Below are 20,904 nucleotides of genomic sequence, written 5' to 3'. Positions count from 1 at the left end.
ACACGCCTTTAATCCCAGCACTCGGGAGGCAGAGCCAGGTGGATCTCTGTGAGTTCGAGGCCAGCCTGGGCTACCAAGTGAGTTCCAGGAAAGGCGCAAAGCTACATAGAGAAACCCTGTCTCGAAAAACCAAATAAATAAATTAAAAAAAAATAATAATAAAAAAATATTGCAACTGGGTATATAGCTCAGTGGAGGGTGGGACACTTGCCTCACATGCCCTTAGTCCCCACTACTGGATTTTTTTTAAGTTTGCTGGATGTAGTGGTGTATATCTGTAATCCCAGCACTTGGGAGGTAGAGGCAGTTCAAGGTAATCCTTGACTATACAGCAAGTTTGAGGTCAGAGTGGGCTATGTGAAATCTTGCCTCAAAATAGTAACTGTAACGTTTCTCTTTCATTAAGCAATGTGTACTTTTAGAAAGTAAGACCATCGACAGTTTGAGTGTCCCACAGAAGTAGAACATAGAAACTGTAAAACACTTAGAGAACACAGCCAGTCCAGTCAGGACTGATGTCCTGTGGTAGAGCATTAGCCTAGCTCAGTGGTTCTCAACCTTCCTAATGCTGCCACCTTCTAATACAGTTCCTCATGTTGTGATGACCCCCAATGACAAAATTATTTTCATTGCTACTTCGTAACTGTAATTTTGCTACTGTTACGAATCATAATGTAAATATCTGTTTTTCTGATGGTCCTAGCCAACCCCTGTGGAAGAGTCATTCATCCCCCAAAGGGGTCAGGGACCCATAGGTTGAGAAACACTGGCCTAGCCCAACCAAGGCCCTAGGTTCAACAGAAGAGGTGAAAGTTGCCCATGACAAAGCAGAGCACAAGCATGGGCGCACCTTGGCCAGATCTACAGAACTGGTCAAACTATGGTCCATCCATGCTGTGGATGACTAGTTAACAGCTACGTAAAAGGAAAAGTGAATGAAGCAGAACTATAGCACAATTTCACCCCTCTCTCTCTCTCTCTGTGTGTGTGTGTGTGTGTGTGTGTGTGTGTGTGTGTGTGTGTTTGTGTGTTTTGTTTTGTATTTGAGACAAAGGTTTCTCTGTGTAGCCTTGGCTGTCCTGGAACTCACTCTGTAGCCCAGGCTGGCCTTGAACTCACAGAGATCCGCCTGCCTCTGCCTCCCGAGTGCTGGGATTAAAGGGGTGCACCACCACCACCCGGCTAATTTCATCTCTTTTGAAAGCAGCTTTGTTATCACATTTGTTTAAACACCTGTGTGTGTTTGGGCACACATGCAATAGCATGCTTGCAAAGGTCTGAGGGCAGCTTTCAGGAACTGGTTCTCTTTCCACTTACCGGTTCTGAGGCTTGAACTCAGGTCCTCAGGCTTGGTGGCAAACATCTCTACCTGCCGAGCCTCTTGCTGGTCCTTTGTCTTTTGAGAAAACATTTGAAAGATAACAGCAAAATATCAGCAAGCTATTCTTTCATTTTTTTATTTTTTTATTTTATTTATTTATTTATTTATTTATTTATTTATTTATTTATTTATTTATTTATTTTTGAGCTGAGGACCGAACCCAGGGCCTTGCGCTTGCCTAAGTGCTCTACCACTGAAGCTAAATCCCCAACCCCAATAGAACAAGCTATTCTTCACTGGTCAGAAAGCATGGGGGAGGGCCTTAGACATGTCAGGGAAAGAAAAAAGCCAATGCTACCTACAAAGCAGCTACTGGCTTACTGGTCCAGGCTTGAGTCAGCTTGCAAGCACCCTTCCCTAGAAGCCTGGAGGCCCATTTTCTATGCCGGGAGGATCAACAGCAGGGCCTGGTCATCTCCACATGACCCCCTTACTGGGTGCAGCCGGTTATGTGACAAAACTTTTCCTGGGGAGACATAACACACACATCTATTCACTCCAGATACAGAAACCACAACAGACCAAATTTTACCGATACTACCAAAGTCCAGCTTAGTGAACTAATGAGTTTTATTGGGGTTACTTACAGGAATACGGGTGAGGGGTTACTTAGAAGAGCGGAAATGACTCACAGCTGCAGCCTCAAAGCCCACTCCCCGTGTGGGTGACAGCTCACAAAGCTGGGAACCTGGAGCACACTGCATGGCCTGCAGGCAGAATCAACAGGTTTGGGGAGTGTCCTTTCCAGGTGCCTCAGGTGGTCTAAACCTCTCCCAGGAAGCTTCTTCCAGGCAGCTAGTGAGGTCTGAGTCTTTGCAGCTAAGCTTTCTTCCCTGTGAGGGGCACTCAGCTTTTATTGCTTACTGTGGCAGGGAGGGTGGGGGGCCTAGTGAATCTGATTCGTTTCAGGGACTTCCTAAAGCTGTTTTGAGTTGCTCACTTTCCTGCTTAAGGAGCTTCGTACAAGATGAAATGTTTAATGTCGGAGGACACTGTTATACAACACAGTCTGCGTATGGACTCTAGCTCCACCCCTAGGGCAAACCCTGCCTGTATTACCTACGTGTTAGAAACAAACCCCTGGTTTGAGACAGTACAGCATGCAATGGAGTCCTTATGTCTCCCCAAGAGGTCAGTTTCCAGTCATGGCTTATCCAATACCACCACCAATGGACTCCACAAAAGAGGCTGATTCACAGGCCACAGCCAGCCTTCCTGGCTGTCATAACCTGTAGCCAGCCATTTTAGTCTCCAGTGGCTTCTAGAGTGGACGCCACAAATGAACATCCCTTTAAGGCAGCAGTCTATCTGCCCCAGGACTCCCGCTCCAAGCCTCTTCCCAGACCAATGGCCCTTTGCAGGGGACTAGATTCCAGGGACATCTTCAGAGGACCCTGCCTTCTAACCCAAACACACCCCAAGTGACTCTCGGGCTGCTGGAACAAAGCCACTGCTCCTCAGGTCACGGAGCACTGCTTGGCACTGAGAACAAACTATCCGTGCCACCCCAGTTCCTAAAGTGTGAGGTCCCTACCCACCTAGAGAGCACCAATCTCACTTGTTTATGGCCAGTACCCTGACTGTCCACTCATCTCCCTGCTGCCTAAAGCTGGGTCAAATGAACCAGAGTGGATCATGCACCCATAGCATACCAATGGTGTGATAAAATTCTTTTTCTTCCCCCCAGAGCTGAGGACTGAACCCAGGGCCTTGCGCTTGCTAGGCAAGCACTCTACCACTGAGCTAAATCCCCAAGTCCTAAAATTCTGTTCTCAAGGTACTGGTACATGCATTTAATCCCAGCACTTGGGAGGCAGAGGCAGGCAGATCTGAGTTCAAGGCCAGCCTGGTCTACAAAGTAAATTCCAGGATAGCCAGGGATGTTACACAGAGAAACCCTGTCTCAAACAAAAATTCTGCTCTCTAGTCTGTCTCTGGTTCCCCAAAGAACACTAATAAACCATGGGATGCCAGTGATCCAAGACCTTTGCCCTCACGGCACACTGGACTCACTATAAATTTACCACCACGTAGGGTAGGGCTGAGGGGAGGATCCAGCGATGTCTACATCAGGGATGTGTGAGATGCTCAACAGGTTGGAGACCTTAGAGGGGAGGGTACATAGTGGCTACAATAACCTCAGAAAGCCTGAGCTTCCTATGCAGTCCTACTAGCTGTGAATGGGAGCCATTGTCTAGATGGCTAGGTGCCTTTCATCACCCAGCTCCACCTCAAGCTTCAAGAGTAAAAGGTACCGAGACAATTCAAGAAGACTTCAAGACTGACAGTATTGCTTCCAGCACGGTTCTGACACGGTGCAGCTTTAACTGGGGAGAGCAACTGCTCTCCTGGCTGACAGTTATTGTTCCACTTCATACCAATAAGCCCAAAGCAGGCTTCTACCCAGTTCTTACCTTCGTGTGTCCCTGGCTGCATCTCCCAGAGCCAACGCAAGCAGTTCTGGGCTCCTTCAGGTAGAGGGCGAAGCTCTTCTCCATGCTCCATGTTGATTTAGGAAAACCTCCCAAAGCCCCCAGAATAGACTACTTCTTCAACAGCTGACTTTCCAGCTTCTCCTCAGTGACCTTGCTTCAACCAGTTCTATCTGCTGTACAGTAACTGATTAGTACGAAGCCATCTATTCAGGGATGCTTTTAAAATGGGGGAAAATTTTCCCCACATGTAAAAACCAAATAGAGGCCAGACAGTGGTGCCACATGCCTTTAAAGCCAGCCCTCGGAAGGTAGAGGCAGGCAGACCTGTTGAATTGAGGCCAGCCTGGTCTAAAGTTCCAGAACAGACAGGCCTACACAGAGAAACTCTGTCTGGAAAAGCCAAAAAACAAAACAAGAAACAACTGGATAAAATCACACCCCTAAAATAATGTGATCTCTGCTATTTGGCAGATCAAACCTCAAATCCTTAAAAAAATAACAAAGAAAAGAAAAAAGCCATTCACTACTCCTACAGCAAACACTAGAGATGACTCAGAAAACTTAGGCAAAGCAGAAGCAATATATATTTTCAACAGTTCTTCCAATAAATAACATAAATCCTCTATACTCTGGTTAAACACATTAAGAGTAGCTCCTACATTTAACTGTTACAATAATCAGTCTTGGGTATTTGCATTCTACATCAGGTTTCACATTGTATTAATTCAAGAGAGCTAATCCCAGTTGGGGGAGGGTCTTCACCTGATTGTAGCACAGCATATACATCACATTCCATCTTGAAATCAGGAAAAGCTGGTGCACAGTACACCTTCTCTTCACCCTCCCCACATTAAGTGACTCAGCCTTCTTTGGAGAGAAACAAAGTAACCATCTAAGGGTATTCCACCCTTTAAGAACTTTGTAGACTGGACTAGCAGGGCCCACAGAATGGCTTATTTTAAATACATCTTATCACAACATAGTTCTGAAGGGATCACACACCTAATAAAAAGGATCAACCTACAGTTTCACGCCAGACACCCACCCTGCTCTACAGTGGTAGAGCAGCATTTCCTTTCCTGTCTATAAACAATGTCTGGAAAAATCATCAGATGCTATGCCACAGCCTACCTACCATGAACACTTAAGACTGGGCTATGTTCTGAAACTCGCTCTGTAGACTAGATTGGCCTTGAACTGAGATCCTCCTGCCCCTAGCTCATGAGTGCTGAGACCACCACTTGGAAGCAGATAACATCTTAGAGAACCAACCTGAGACATCTCAGAAACCCCTCAAGCTTCCATCAAATGCAGTTCTACCTTCTGAAGGTCTAGGTTGCAGACACTGTCAACTACAGTCCTCAGACTAAACATACTTAACATCTTCAAACAAGCTCTTCTCTTAGGTTGAACTACCTATCAAACCGCAGGCAGGGCAGATAGACATCCTGGCTGAGTCACAGTATGTACACCTGTAACAGGAGTTAGGTCATGACCGGATCCAAATGGTTGAGAAGGTAGGCACGAGGACATAGCTGAATGGACCTCAGGTAATAAGCAAAGGCATTTGTAACAAGCTTCCTTATGTTGGTTTTAAAATGCTTACAGACAAGGGATGCTTCACTTGTTTAGATTATTTGAAATACAACTTTATTCTGATTCTAAACAAAAAGAACGGGAATGACAGTAACAAACAAGATTTCACCACTGACTGAAGAGTGTGATGTGACTGTAGCAGTCTTATTTTTGAAATTCAGGAAGGAAACAACTGTGTTCCAAACAGCTAAATATGCAAGTCCAAAAAAAATGAAGGTATGTTTTAACTGCCACATTCACTCGAAGCCCATTCATCTCCTTCAGCATCCCAATGAAGTACACGATCTGCTTAGCTAAATAAGGTGGCACACACGCTGCACCGCTGACGTCACAGGACAGTTGCCTATAAAACTAGACTTCTGACTCAGGGCTCCAGCTTCACGTTCTCACAGGTCATCATCCTCGTCCGGGAGAGCAGTCGTTTGAGCAACCTGGAGCAAGAAACAGAAAAGAAACACTAAAGATCAAAACCGCCATGACCAAGTCAAACGTAAGTACTAACTCTAATGGGGCTGGAAGATGGCTCATCACTTAAGAGCACTGCTAGCTCTTGATGACCAGGGTTTGATTCCAAGCATCTACATGGCTGGGAGGATCCAATGCCAGCAGCTCCTGACCTCTGCAGGCACCAGGCAGACACACATGAAGGCAAGACACCCACACTTGTAAGGAAAATTGAAAAGGACAAATACCTCTAAATCATGCTCATACTGTGCTGCCAACGCTGGGTCCATGACCACCTCAGGAGGGGCAAGAGCAGGCATGGCGACGAACTCCAAATTAGGGTCGCCAATGAGCTTCCTGGCAAGCCAGAGGAAAGGCTTTTCAAAGTTGTAGTTACTTTTGGCAGAAATATCATAGTACTGTTAAAAACAAAAAGAAATTCATGTTTTAAAAGTCCTGTTAGTAAACACCATTCCAAGACACTTTAAACAAAAGACATTTTGTAATCCACACAAAACACACATTGGTCCCACATGACATGTGTGCCTTACACACAATATTTTCTAAGAATGATTCAATAAATTATGAACATACCTGAAGGTTCTTCTTTCGGTGGAAGACAATAGATTTTGCCTTCACTTTTCTGTCCTTAATATCCACTTTATTGCCACACAATACAATGGGGATGTTTTCACACACACGCACCAGATCTCTATGCCAGTTAGGTACATTCTTGTAAGTGACTCTTGATGTTACATCAAACATTATAATGGCACACTGGGCTGAAAACATTCAAGGCATTGAGATGTCTTAGTCTGCAGCATTATCATCTTAGGCCCTCTTACGATCCACCCACTCTATCCCAATACTAAAAAAACCAGACTATAATCCAAGGCACTAATTCCAATTCCTCTTCATATGAAAGCTCAAATGCCAAGGCCTATTTACTCCATCAACTGCCTTCTCCCCACTCTCCTTCTGGACATCTAGTCACCCCAAGTTTGTCAAAGGTATAATAATATATCAGCATTCTAGAGGACCTCCTTTACAGTGAGGAGGACCTATGCATAAAAACTCTGCCACCTAGAGATATAGTCTTTAAATGACCTACAGGGACAGCGAAATACAGTTAAAGAGGCAGGAAAAGTACAGTTCTATTTTCTGGTTAAAAAGTTTCAATTGAAAAAAAAAAAGTTTTGCTGGGTGGTGGTGGCGCACACCTTTAATCCCAGCACTCGGGAAGCAGAGCAAGGCGGATCTCTGTGAGTTCGAGGTCAGTCTGGTCTACAGAGTGAGATCCAGAACAGGCACCAAAACTACACAGAGAAACCTATCTGGAAAAAAAAAAAACAAACAAAAAAAAACCCAAAAAACTGAAAAAGGAAAAAAAAGTTCCAATTCAGGGATCAATGACCTTCGTGTTTTTACATGCTAAAAGACACCAAGAAATCAAAGAACTTCAAATGATTTTTCAGGCTAGTAAGACCACAGAATATTTTTTTTCATTCATTTGTCTCTAACCACCCAACAGGCCCTTTCCCTTAAAATTTCTGTATTACTTTCAAGGAGAAGAGTAAAAGTTAGCACAATTGACACGGCATAGCATATCCCTCACATGTGAGAGGGCCTGGCTCCTGGGGCTGAAGTTGGGTTTTAGTAACTGGCCTCAGGCCTATCTTTTTTTTTTTTTTTTTAAGTGATGGGAATATTCACGGATAACCACTGCCCGTACATCCGGATGTAAGTTTTGAAAACCAAATAGCGACCCTACAGCTTCCCTGCCTCCTGTTGAGCTGTAAAGACACACACACAGTCTACCCTAAACCATGCCTAGCATGACACAGCATGCGATCGAATGACACCAACGGACGACTCGAATTAAAAAAAAAAAAAAAAATCATCTCCTATCCACTCACACACGAGGTCGCCTCCCTTCGGAAGGGACGCGTCTCTCATCTTTCTCCCGTCTTAAGTCACCAGGCAACGGCCGGATCCCGGGCTCCCCCACCCCCCACCCCCAGGCACATGCTCCCAAGGCCAGGCCCACTTCCGCAGGACCTCACCTTGGATGTAGTAGCCATCGCGCAGGCCTCCGAACTTCTCCTGGCCGGCTGTGTCCCACACGTTGAACTTGATGGGCCCTCTGTTGGTATGGAAGACGAGCGGGTGCACCTCCACGCCCAGGGTGGCTGCGGGCGGGGACCGGGCGGCAGGGTCAGCCATACCCGACCGGCGACTCCCCCACCCCCCCCACCCCGCGCACCCCCACCCCACCTCTCCGCCCGCAGCAGCCGCGCAGCCCCGCCGCACCTACCTACATACTTCTTCTCGAACTCGCCCGTCAAGTGGCGCTTCACGAACGTCGTCTTCCCGGTGCCGCCGTCGCCCACCAGGACGAGCTACAAGAGGGAAGGCAGCGGCGTGAGCGGCCCGGTTTCCCTCCCGCCATGCTGTCTGTCCTCCCGACCTCCCCTCTCGCCCGCCCGCCCGCTGGGCCGTCCGCACACGCACCTTGAACTGGACCTGCGGCTCTCCCTGGGCGGCCATCGCGGCGATCCTGCGGGAGAGAGAGAGAGAGAGAGCGGCTGCGGCACGTGCGCCCCACAAAGGCCGCGGCCGGGAAGAGCGCGCGGGAAGGCGGGGACGCGGCGTGAGACGGTGGGGGTTGGGGGGGGAGGGAGGGAGGGAGGGAGGGTTGGGAAGGGAAGCTGGCTGAGAAGCCCAGGGGCGCTGCCCGCTCGCTCTCCTCACCGCCGCCTGCCCCGCGCCCACCCGAAAGGAATCCTCCCTCCCCCGCCGCCGCCCGCGCCCGCCCCGATCCTCCGGGCCCCGCCGCTACCTTCCAGCAGAGCCTCCGCGCCTGTCGCGACTGAAGCTGGAAAGATGGCGGAAGCGCGATTCAAATGCCGGAGACGCAGCGGACGCCGGCGCGCGGAGGGGGCGGGGCCTGGAGGGGGCGGGGCAACGGCGCCGCGCCCAACCACGCGGGCGCACGCGCGCGCGCACGTCCTCACGGCGGGGGGGGGGACCCTCCCGACTCTGCCGGTCCGTCTGAGCGCGGAAGGCGGGAGGGGGAGGGGGGGCGGCGGGTCACGTGGTGCGGGGCGAGCGGGGACGCGCACGCACGCAGAGCTGGAGGTCTTCGTGAGCCGGCGCCGAGCGCGGGCTCCCGCGCGCATGCGCTCACTGCGGGCGGCACCCCCCCCCACACACACACACACACACGTCACGTGGGCGGCGGCGTAGCCCCGGCCTCGTGGGCGGGAAAGGCGGGTGCGGCCTCCCTGTCGCTTGCCCGCTGATCAGCGGGCACCGCCCGACCTTCGTCCCCCCCGCCCCGCGTCCTGTCTCTACGAACGCGCTGGACCTCGCGGGGGCGGAGGATCGCTGAGGTCTCGTGGCCGGCTCCCGCAGAATGAATGAAGGAGTGAATGAATGAGGGCGCGCGTGCCCGCGACCCGGCTTGCGTCAGTTTGCTCGGGCGGCTACGCGTGCGAGGGATGGACGCGGCCTGGCTTTGCACGCTTGGGGTCCTGCAGGCCCTAGCAGGGGCTCAGACCTTGAGGATCGGGCGGGATGCAGTTGGGGGGGCGTCCATGCGTTCTGCACCCCGGGACCCCTCCTCTGTTGCGTGGCCGAGGTGGATAATTCATTACTCAGAGAAGATCATCCACCCGGGTTCCCTCCTGAGCACCAAGTGACCAGGGACGGGATCCTCCCAGGCCTGGGAAAACAACAGTTCGATTGGGCCTGCTGGGAGCCGAGTTCCACTCCCCAAAGCACCAGCAAATACAGGTGCTGCTGGGAAAATGGAAAATACATCTCTGATGACCACAGCTTGTGGCCCTGCTGTTATTTTGTACTATGCAGTTTAAAAGGGGCCAGCACGGGCCTTGCTTAGGCTTGCAGGTGCAGGGCTAGCCTAGGCAACTTAGGGAGCTCAATAGCAGACCGCTTGCCTGCCATATGCAAGACTTTGAATTCGCAGTACCAGTGAGAAAATAGATGTTACTACCCATTTTATTATAGGGAGATCCCGGAAGGATAATATTGGGTAAAACAGTGAATGAAAGAAGGGAAAGTGGTTGTGTGTGGTACAAAAAACAAAACAAAACAAAACAAAAACGACTACGTAACCTTAACATAGTGTGTATGTAATGGGCTGTCAGTTATACATATTTATATAAATACAAAATTACTATATTCTTGGGTACGTGAATCTTAAATTGGCTACATTGCCTGATTCCAGTTCTTGCTTTAGGTTGTTGATAAAAGCAGCAGTGCCTGCTGGGTAATAAGATCCCCAGGGACCCTCTCTCTCCCCTGGGAGAGCTCACCAGGAAGTTTCCTGTCCTAGCATCCGGCCTCCTGAATGTCATCATTAAGTGGGCCGGGCTGTGTTACCAACTGGCCCAAGCTTAGAATTTTTTTTTTTTTTTTTTGGTTTTTCGAGACAGGGTTTCTCTGTGTAGCTTTGCGCCTTTCCTGGAACTCACTTGGTAGCCCAGGCTGGCCTCGAACTCACAGAGATCCGCCTGGCTCTGCCTCCCGAGTGCTGGGATTAAAGGCGTGTGCCACCACCGCCCGGCCCAAGCTTAGAATTTTTTAGAATTTAAAGAGCCGCCTCCTCCTCCTCCTCCTCCTCCTCCTCCTCCTCCTCCTCCTCCTCCTCCTCCTCCTCCTCCTCGGAAACAAGAAAACAAGAAAATACACCTGAGTGAGCTCAGGCGATGCTTTCTCTGCCAGCACCGTCCAGACTGGCGGCTGCTCGGCTGCTCGCTGTGCCCTAGTTTACAGAGACTCTTGTCTCTGCCATCCAGCGTGAACTACAAACCCAGACTTAGGCTGTACTTTAAAACCTGGCAACTGTTTAACAAGTGTGAGAACTGGGGGTGGGGGGTGGGGTACAGCCCTGGGGAAAAGTTGCGGTTGTACAAGGGATTGTAGAATATGATGGTTAGACTGTCTGCAGGATTTAGGATTGCCTACTGGACAAACCTCCGAGTGTGTCTCTTGTACAGAGAGGTTTAACTGAATATGGACAGTACACTGGACCGAATAAAAAGGAGAGAGTGAGCTGAGCACCAGCATCCATCTCTCTCTGCTTCCTTGCTGTGGATACAGTGACCAGCTGCCCCACCTCCTTGCCATCATACCGTCTACCTTCCCCAGATAGAATAGATTATCCCGTGGAACTGTGAGCCAAAATAAACTCTTCTTTCCCTAAAGCTGCTTTTTGTCAAGTATTTTTGCCATAGCAATGAGAAAAATAGCTAATTGTATTTTCTTCTGACTCCCCAAATGTTACGTTATAGTTTGAATTTGAGATCTTCCCTGTAGGGTCTGTATGTTGAACACCTCATTCCTCCACCAATGGTGCTGTTTTAGACTTGTGACCTAGTGAATGGTGAGGGTTGGGGGTGGCAGTGTCACCCTTAAAGATTCTATCCTGAGCCTGGCAGTGGTGGCGCACGCCTTTAATTCCAGCACTTGGGAGATAGAGGCAGGTGGGTCCCTGTGAGTTCAAGGCCAGCCTGGGCTACAGAGCGAGTTCCAGGACAGTCAAGACTGTTGCACAAAGAAACCCTGTCTCAAAAACCAAAAATAAATAAATAAAATGAAATAAAAATTACTATATCCTGTAGTATTTGGTCAGCTACAGTGTGAAGCTTCAAGCTCCCACTACCATAGGGTGAGACCCAATGCCATGCCATCCTGCCATGATGAACTGTATTCCTACGAACCAAGGGACGTCCTTCTTCCACACTTGATCCTTTCCAGTATTTTTGGTCCTAGCGACATAGAAGTTACTAGCATGCTTGCCCCTTCATGTCTGTCCTCCACTTCCTTCCTCACAAGGTGTACATGTATATTGGGGATGGTCAATGTCTGTGGTCAACGTGATAGAATCTGGAATTAACTAAGAGAGACACACCTCTCATGGGTCCTCAGGGCATTTCCAGGAAGCATTAACTGAGGTGGGAAAACACTCCCCCAGGAGAGGTAGCATCTTCCCTAAGTGTCCCAGATAATAGAGGTCCTCGGGATAAACACCACTGCCTCCCCCTTCCTCTGGGTATTGAGTGTGTTTCTATCATTTTTGCTGCTGTTGTTATACTCAACTGACATCCAACCCAGCTTCTTCAGCTTCCAGCATGGAACGTTGGGATTCTTAAGGCATTCGGCTTCATGGACTGAGCAACTCCTGGTTTTTCAGGCTCTCCAGCATGTAGGTGGCCATTGTTGAACTGCCCAGCACATGTCGTGGAAACCATTTGAAAACATACACACACATTCTATTGGTCCTGTTCCCCTAGAGAACCCTGTCTAACATGTTGTTTAAGCGTCTGTTTGTTTGCAGGTATGTGTAGTTCAGAGGACGACAATATGTTGGAATTGGTTCTCTTCTTCCATCATGTGGGGCCTGAGGATTGAACTCAGGGAGTCAGGTATGGCAGTTTTACCCCCACTAAGCCATCTTAAAGGCCCCTAATACAATGCTATGCATACACATGAATAAATACAAATACATACATAAATTAAATTTTTTTTTTTTATTTGTTTTTTTCGAGACAGGGTTTCTCTATGCAGTTTTGGTGCCTGTCCTGGATCTCACTCTGTAGACCAGGCTGGCCTCGAACTCACAGAGATCCGCCTGGCTCTGCCTCCCGAGTGCTGGGATTAAAGGCATGCGCCCGCTGCTGCTGCTGCTGCTGCTGCTGCTGCTGCCGCCGCCGCCGCCGCCGCCGCCGCCGCCGCCGCCGCCGCCGCCACCACCACCACTGCCTGGCCATAAATGAAATTCTTAAGAATCAAGACCTGGCCGGGCGGTGGTGGCGCACGCCTTTAATCCCAGCACTCGGGAGGCAGAGCCAGGCGGATCTCTGTGAGTTCGAGGCCAGCCTGGGCTACCAAGTGAGTCCCAGGAAAGGTGCAAAGCTACACAGAGAAACCCTGTCTTGAAAAACCAAAAAAAAAAAAAAAAAAAGAATCAAGACCTGGCTGGGCGACGGTGGTAGCACATGCCTTTAATCCCAGCACTAGGGAGGCAGAGGCAGGTGGATCTCTGTGAGTTCGAGGCCAACCTGGTCTACAGAGCCAGTTTCAAGACAGGCTTCAAAGCTACATACAGAAACCGTGTCTCGGAAAAAAAAAAAAAAACAAAACAAAATAAAAAAAAACAAGACCTGTGCTTATGCATGATATCTCCTTTGAAATGTTTGAGAATGTATAGTACACAATGCTCCTCATGTATTTCTTAGTTACAGACATTTGGCCACACAACTTCTGTATACTGACCAATACCATGTTACCTAATCTGCAGAACTTAATCCCATTTATGACGCTAACAGGTGTCTAATCTGGGGCCCATCCCAGAGTTACCTGTTGCTTCGGTTGTCAGGTCCCCTTGAGTCTTTAAATCTAGAGTCTCGACAGTCCCTTGACACTTTTGCAGAGTGTTTGTTGAACCAGGCATTTTGCAGGACATCCCTGCTGTTGCTTGAATCTGGAGGGTCCCCCAAAGGCCATGTGTGAAAGGCCTCATCCCGGCATGGCGATACTGAGTCCCTAGAGGGGCTTTAGGTTGTTGTCACTGTACTCTTTATGGGACCCTAGTCACTTTCGGGCCATGAGCTAATCTGGCCATCTCACATTCCTGCCATGATTTGCTGCCCGCCCATAGACCGAAGCAATGGACCCGCCAACCAGCCACAGGCTGAATCCTTTAACACTGAGAGTGACCAAGCTTTCTCACCACAGGGTGATATCCCAGGCATATGCTGGATAGCAGCAGTAAAGCAGACAGAGCCCCATTCGCGTGGTGTCCAATACTTCCTTGTAATTAACTTCTGGGTATGCAGCTTGGATAGCTATACCACAAGAGGGATGGTGTGACCTTCCTCCAAACTTTGAGGGCACAGACAATCTTTTTTTTTTTTTCAGAGCTGAGGACCAAACCCAGGGCCTTGCGCTTGCCTAGCTAAATCCCCAACCCCGACTGTGTGTGTGTGTGTGTGTGTGTGTGTGTGTGTGTGTGTGTTTGTTTTTGTTTTTGTTTTTTGAGACAGAGTTTTGCTGTGTAGCTTTGGAGCCTGTCCTGGAACTAGCTCCGTAGCCCAGGCTGGCCTTGAACGCACAGAGATCCACCTGCCTCTGCCTCCCGAGTGCTAGGATTAAAGGCGTGCGCCACCATCGCCCAGCCCTTTCTGAATCTTATTTCAGCCGAATTTGCTCCTGTTCCAGGGCCTTTGTACTTACTGGTCTCTCTGTCTAAAGGGTTTTTTTCCCCTTACACTTTTGCCTAACAGGCTCCTCTTCCCCCTCAGGCTGAAGCTCCTTGAAGGGCCCAGCCTGAATACCCTGTCCAGCTACTGCCTCACACCCAGCCAGGCTTTCCCCATCAAAGCACCGACTCATCTACCCCAAAGCACTTAATTGGAAATATCGTGCATAATGACTCACAGGTTTGTTATTTATCTGTCTCCTTACTAGAATTAAGTGAAGTCACCTGTCTGTCCTATTCAGCGTGGAGCACAGAGCCCTGAACATAAAGCACACTCCCTAAGTAGTCATTGGGCTTTGAGCTGGACCTTCAGCTCCTTCTGAGCATGCAGTGCATAATCAGAAATAGCAGAGCTGTATTCTAGTAGGAATCCTGGTGATTCAAGGCCTGGAGGGTGGTTCAATGATAGAGCACTTGCTCGGCACTATGGAAATCAAAATAAAAAAAAATATGATGGAGATCGAAGTGCACACACTATTAGAAGTTTAATAGCTCATAGAAGGAGTCATTAAGCAGATAAAATGTACCGAACGCAGGACTAGTATTTGCTGTTCGTGCAGTCTCCATCAGGTTCCTTTTCTTTGCAAAGGAGCAAGAAACTCTCAGACATCTTTCCATCTCATTTCCCAGCCTGGGGACGAACATCAAGCAACTTCTCAGATGCTAAAGTGGAGAGTGTGGCTCACGCATGTGACTGCTTGGCCTTGACACAGAACTTCTTTCCCCAAAAAGCAAAATGAAGAGATATGCCAGATACCCATGCATCTAGGCGTCCTGGCTTCATCTCTCTTCTGTAACGTAGAATTGTGCAGAGGGTACGCTGTGCTCTGAACTGTATCCGACCTGTGTGCTTCATGCCTTCACCTGCATGGGATCCCAGCACACCTCAGACCTGAGCTAGCTCCTGGCGTTGTCTTCGAGAATTCTCTGATAATCTTTGTCGAGTGAAAACTCCACACTGGCCCTCTCTGAGGTCGTACAAACACCAAACACTTGCCGACAGAGAGGATACTCTTTAGTGGAGCTGTCTGCAGATTGTGCAGGGAGCCCCAGGGATGGCTGTCTCAAAGCAAGCCAGCAAAAACCAGACTAGAAATGAACTGGATAAGTGAGTAAACACAGGTGACTGTCTTTGTACAAGATGGTGTTGCTCATGTGGGTTCTGCCAACTGCATGTTGAAAGTATAAGGGGACACTGTATCCTTACTGAATGTGTATGGGGCATCTCTTGTTCCTATTTCCTAAATAATAGTTACTATACAACTACTTACATACTGTGTACATTGTGTGAGGTTACCTAAGGGTCTAAAGGATATTAGTAGGTTATATGCAAATGTGACTTTGTTTTTATATAAGAGACCTGACCCTCTGTTGGTCTGGGTACCAGCAGGGTTGCAGGTGGTTCCAGGACCCAATCCCCATGGATACAGAATGATAGCTGTCCAAAGGATGATGACTGCTAAATTGGAAAGGAGGAAGGAGGTGGCTGGGCAGGGGGATGACCCCAAACTATCCCTGAGATAGCAAGGGAGGAACAGGACCTCAGAAGGTAAGGGAGGGTGCTAAGGAGACCTGTGAAGGAAAAAGATCCCAGGGAGAGAGAGAGAGTAGCATATGAAGACCACTGTGTGAGTCAAACAAGCATCAGGGCAGAGCATAGATGAATAGAAATGGGTTAATTTAAGTTATAAGAGCTAGCTAAAAACAAGTCTAAGCTATTGGCCGAGCATTTATAATTACAAAAGAAGAAGAAGAAGAAGAAGAAGAAGAAGAAGAAGAAGAAGAAGAAGAAGAAGAAGACCACTGTGCAGCTGAGCTGAGGAGCTAGGGGGAAGAAGAGGTGGGCCAGAGAGGCTGATGGACACAAGCTCTTTGTTTGTTTTTGGTGATTGTGACGGGGGATTAAATTCAGGACCTCAAGCAAGCCAAGTTGACTCATGTTTTGGCTTTCCCTGTCTATAGATACTTGTTGTATGTATTGTTTACTCCCCATCCCATTCCCATTTTAACACCCCTTCCCCCAAAGTGACTATATTAAGATGTAGGGCCAGGCGGGGTGGTGCACGCCTGTAATCCCAGCACTCTGGAAGCAGAGGCAGGCCGATCTCTGTGAGTTCGAGGCCAGCCTGGTCTACAGAGCTAGTCCAGGACAGGCTCCAAAGCTACAGAGAAACCCTGTCTCGAAAAACCAAAAAAAAAAAAAAAAAGAAAGAAAGAAAGAAAGAAAAAAAAGATGTAGGGCCTTTGGGAAGTGATGAGGTACCATTTAGAACCTCACAAATAGAGAAATGGGACCGGTGTCCTTATCAAAGTGTTCCCTGTGGTTGTGGATACAGGTCAGTTGGTAGAGTGCTTGTGTAGCATGCAGGGGGCCCTGGGTTCGATTCCTAGCACTGGATCAGAAGCTCAAAGTCATCTTTGGCTACACAGAGAGTTTGAGGCCAGCCTGGGTCAGAGACTGTACTGAAAAAAGACAAAAGTGTGGTAAAAGAAACCTGGTAGAAGTTGAGCAATGGTGGTGCACGCCTTTAATCCCAGCACTTGGGAGGCAGAGGCAGGCGAATCTCTGTGAGTTCGAGGCCAGCCTGGTCCACAAAGCGAGTTCCAGGACAGCCAGGACTGTTACATAGAGAAACCCTGTCTCGAAATAAAAAAAAAAAAAAAAAGAAAAGAAACCTGGTATAGTGGTATAATCCCAGCATTTTCAGGGCAGAAGCAGGAGGATCAAGGCCAGCCTCAGCTACATAGTGAGTCCCTGGCCTTTCTCAGAGTGTCTCAACAACACAAGAGTTCCCAGGGAGCGCTTTTGTTCCTCCCCTATCCCAGGACCCAGGAGAGGGAAGAAGCTTTCCCAGACCCCAGCTCTGGAGGCCTCTGATCTCAGACTTGCTGCCTGTGGCATGTGAGGGGTGTCTGTCAGACCAAGTGGGCTTCCCAGGTTAGGAGTGATGGCTATTCCCTAGCTAACGGGAGTTGGTTTTTTTTTTGTTTGTTTGTTCATTTTTGTTTTTTTGTTTTTGTTTTGTTTATTTGAGACAGGGTTTCTCTGTGTAGCTTTGGAGCCTGTCCTGGAACTCACTCTGTAGCCCAGGCTGGCCTCTGCCTCCCTAGTGCTGGGATTAAAGGCGTGCGCCACCTCTGCCCGGCTGCTAAAGGGAGTTTTAAGAGCAGTGTGCTGGTCACCCACAATCCAGTTTCTATGATACTTTGACCCTGTGTCCCATGTCACTTTAGAAGAATCTAGTCTTCAGAAAGGAGAGAAAATACCAGAAGAAAACCTAAAACTGTTTTAGGACTTCTCACGGGTTGAAACAGGCCTCAGATGCCTACGGATAGAGATGTAAGGCTGTGGGATGTGTGCGTGTGAATAGATAGCATTCCATTATATGACTTTCTAGCATATGCTCAACTGCGTATTTATCTCAAACACTGGCTTTTTTAGTTTCAAGATGTGCGCACATTTTAAATGCTTGGTTTTAAAGGTGGCCCCTTATAAGGGATGTCAACAGCCAATGTGTGCAGCATAACTGTCCTATTTATAAGATAATTACAAGGTGTCATTGACTTAACAAACTACCACAAACTGAATCCCTTAGTAGGACAAAAATGGATCCCCTACCTGGTCCTGGTATTAAACCCAGGCCTCAAGGTTGCCAAGCAAACACCACTACTGAGCTACAGTCCTTCAGTTGTCTTTTCACTTTTGACTTGGAGACGAACGTCTCACTAAACTGCCCAGCCCATCCTTGAATCCACTTTGCAGTCCAGGTTGGATTTGAACTCGGGGTCCTACTGCCTTGTCCTCCTGAGAACCTGGGGTGACACATCTGCTCCACCAAGCCCTGCCAGAGATGTTTCTGGAAGTCTGAAACCCAGAAGTGGGCAGGCCATGCTGTCTCTGAAGGCTCCTTGGGAGTCTGTGCCCTGCTGTCCCCTGAGCTTTTGAGTGGCTGGCATTCATGGCCACCCCTTGTTTTGTAGACATGTGGTTGCAGTGACTGAGCCATCTCCTAGTTGTGACATCCCTCTGCATGTCTGTCGCTGAGGTAGAGCTCTGAGTCAGGACTTCAGCTCATGGTAAGCTGAATTGTAAAAGGCCCTTTCTTCTAAGGTCCCATCCATAGTGTAAAGGTCTCATTCATAGGGCGAGGGGATTAGAATCTAACATCTATTTTGTTTGTTTGTTTGGTTCTTGGTTTTTGGCTTTTTGTTTTTTTTTTCTGAGACAGGGTTTCTCTGTATAAGGCTATGGCTGTCCAGGCTGGCCTCGAACTCACAGAGATCTGCCTGCCCTCTGCCTCCTGAATGCTGGGATTAAAGGTGTGAACCAACACTGCCCGGCTGAATCTAGCAACTTTAAGGTTACTTAGCAGTTATTTCATTCTCTTGGTGCACCAGTGTCTCCATGCTACCTGGATACTTTTAGCATATTTCCCACTGAAACGATGAAGAAATGGATTTTTGTTGTTGAAATCTCACATGTAGCCCATGCCGGCTCAAATTTATATTAGTCCTTCTGCTTCAGCCGCTGGATCCTGTGAGTACAAGTATGAGCCACCACTCAGAATACAACTGTGTCCTTAAACATGTTTTTCTTCTTTGGTATAGTGTCATACACCCGTGATCCCAGCATTTAGGAGGCCAAGACAGGAGGATCAGAAGTTGTGGTCAAAGCCAGAAGTGGTGGCCCACGCCTTTAATCCCAGAGCTCAGGACCCAAGAGGCAGGCAGATCTGTGTGAGTTCAAGGCCAGCCTGGTCCACAAAGTGAGTTCCAGGACAATCAAGAATATTGCACAGAGAGGAATAAAAATTTCTCAGAGGAAAAAAAAATTCATGCATACAGGGAGTTTGAGGCCAGCCTGGGTTCCAGGAGACTTGATCTCAAAAGAAACAAAGCAAAACAAAAGACTGCCCTACAAACCCAATTGCTTCTATCTTTAGAGTTTAAATGTTTTTATAAATAAAAAACATGCTCCTCATCTTTTCCTTTCCATCCCTCCCTCCTTCCTTCCTTTTGCTTCTCAAATCTGTCTTGCTGCCTGAAGCATTAGACCTATCCAGAGGGTGTCCAGCTGGGTTTATATTTGGGGAGCACAAACTAATACTACACACTTTTGTTGTTGTTGTTTGGTTTTCCAGACAGGGTTTCTGTGTGTAGCCCTGGCTGTCCTGGAACTCACTCTGTTGATCAAGCTGGCCTGGAACTCATCGAAATCAACCTGCCTCTGCCTGGAGCGGTGGGATTAAAGGCGTGCACCAACACCGCCCAGCATAATGCTACTCACTTAAGGATAGGCTCCCACAAATTTGTGGCTGATCACTGGTGGCACTCCTTCCTGCAGAGCCTTAGCTCACATGCCAGCATACTTAAGAATGAAAGCTAGGCTGGGTAGTGGTGGTGCACGCCTTTAATCCCAGTACTGGGAGGCAGAGGCAGGTGGATCTCTGTGTGTTCGAGGCCAGCCTGGGCTACAGAGTGAGTTCCAGAATAGGATCCAAAGCTACACAGAGAAACCCTGTCTCGAAAAAACAAAACAAAAAACAAAAACAAAAACAAAAGAAAGCTACTGTGCACAGCCATTATGAGGCTCACATAGGGAGATAGGGTTCACTTTGGCTCACAGTTCAAGGTTGGGGACTCAACGTGAGCAGTTTGAGGCAGCTGGTCCCATGGCATCCACAGTCAGGAAGCAGAAAGAGATGAACGCTGGTGCTCACTCAGCTCCCTTTCTCCTATTTATTGGGTTCAGGACCCCAGAACATGGGAAGGCGCTGCAAACAGTTAAGAAGGGGCTTTGCTTGTCAATTAACCTAATGTAGATAATCCCTGATAAGGGAGCCCAGAGACTTGTCTCCTCGGTGAGCCTATATCCTGTTAGGTTGACATTCAATACCCTACCATCACAGGGAGGTTGGCTCCACAGAAGGGACACAGGAAGGTTGGAAGAAGCCCGCTCTGTGGTCTTCCTCACATTCCACCCTATGCACACCTCTTTGCTGCTGATAATCTGCCCCCTTCCCCTGTGTGGTTGTTTGAATGTGAAATGTCTTCCACAGGCTAGTGCGTTTGAATATTTGTTTGAATACTCTCAGGCGGTTGGCACTCTTTTGGGAGGTTGTGGAACTGTTAGGAGGTGTGGCCTGGCTGGAGAAAGTGAGTGGCTGGTGACTCAGCCCTGGGGGCTATAGTTGGTTGATGTCCCCACCAACATGGGCCGTCTGCGGCCATGCCTTTCCTAACACGATGGACTTTAGCCCCTCAAATCATGAGCCAAAATAAATCCTTCCTCCCTTACTCGGCATCTGATGGGTACACTGTCAGTGACTGGAAGAGTAGTTGTGCTGCTGGAGTCTCCCACCAGAACTGCATCAACGGTGGAGCCTGCAGGTGTTCTTTGTCTGAGGACCCAGGTGTGGCGCTCTCAGGGTCAGGATAGGTGATAGGTGTGCCTACCTTATTCAGATTGCCTTGCTGTCCGTGTGTGTGCTGTAATGGTGAATTTAGAATTTTGTTTTTTCGCGGTTGGGCATACATCTAGGGCATGGCAGGCAAGGACTAGCCACTGATCTACATCCCCAGCTCTTGAATTGTTTGAGTACACAAAACGAGCGAAAGTGCAGCGATCAGCAAGGGCAGAGACAGCGTGTTAAACAGTCTAACCACGCGGGCCGAGGACTTAGGCCAGGCGCCGCCCCTAGATGGAACCACGCCCACTTCCCCACCCCTCGCGACGACCCGCCCAGGCGCCCGGGGTCCCGCGG

At 48.6% G+C, this 20,904-nt stretch overlaps 1 protein-coding gene across 1 annotated transcript; it reads right to left on the bottom strand.

Annotated features, from left to right (window-relative positions):
• Positions 1-5,449: 5,449 nt before the first annotated feature.
• Ran (RAN, member RAS oncogene family) lies at positions 5,450-8,801 on the bottom strand. Its single transcript, XM_059248840.1, has 7 exons — positions 8,696-8,801; positions 8,368-8,413; positions 8,171-8,255; positions 7,920-8,045; positions 6,451-6,638; positions 6,105-6,275; positions 5,450-5,843 (listed from the first exon to the last, which is right to left on the bottom strand). The coding sequence occupies exons 2-7, from the start codon at positions 8,401-8,403 to the stop codon at positions 5,799-5,801; spliced, it is 651 nt and encodes a 216-aa protein (XP_059104823.1). The 5' UTR covers positions 8,404-8,413; positions 8,696-8,801; the 3' UTR covers positions 5,450-5,798.
• Between the last annotated feature and the right edge of the window lie 12,103 nt (positions 8,802-20,904).

The sequence above is a fragment of the Peromyscus eremicus genome, chromosome 23 (assembly GCF_949786415.1).
Source record: "Peromyscus eremicus chromosome 23, PerEre_H2_v1, whole genome shotgun sequence".
Classification (NCBI taxonomy): domain Eukaryota; kingdom Metazoa; phylum Chordata; class Mammalia; order Rodentia; family Cricetidae; genus Peromyscus; species Peromyscus eremicus.
The sequence above is the reverse complement of the archived record's forward strand: the minus strand, read 5'-3'. Positions and strand labels throughout refer to the sequence as shown.

Excerpts from the sequence above, each read along its gene's own strand:
- Ran (XM_059248840.1), bottom strand. The coding sequence starts at position 8,403 with ATGGCCGCCCAGGGAGAGCCGCAGGTCCAGTTCAAG. Across the intron at positions 8,256-8,367 it reads AGCCGCAGGTCCAGTTCAAG|CTCGTCCTGGTGGGCGACGG; the intron begins GTGCGTGTGCGG and ends TCCCTCTTGTAG. Across the intron at positions 6,276-6,450 it reads ACCGAAAGAAGAACCTTCAG|TACTATGATATTTCTGCCAA; the intron begins GTATGTTCATAA and ends TGTTTTTAACAG.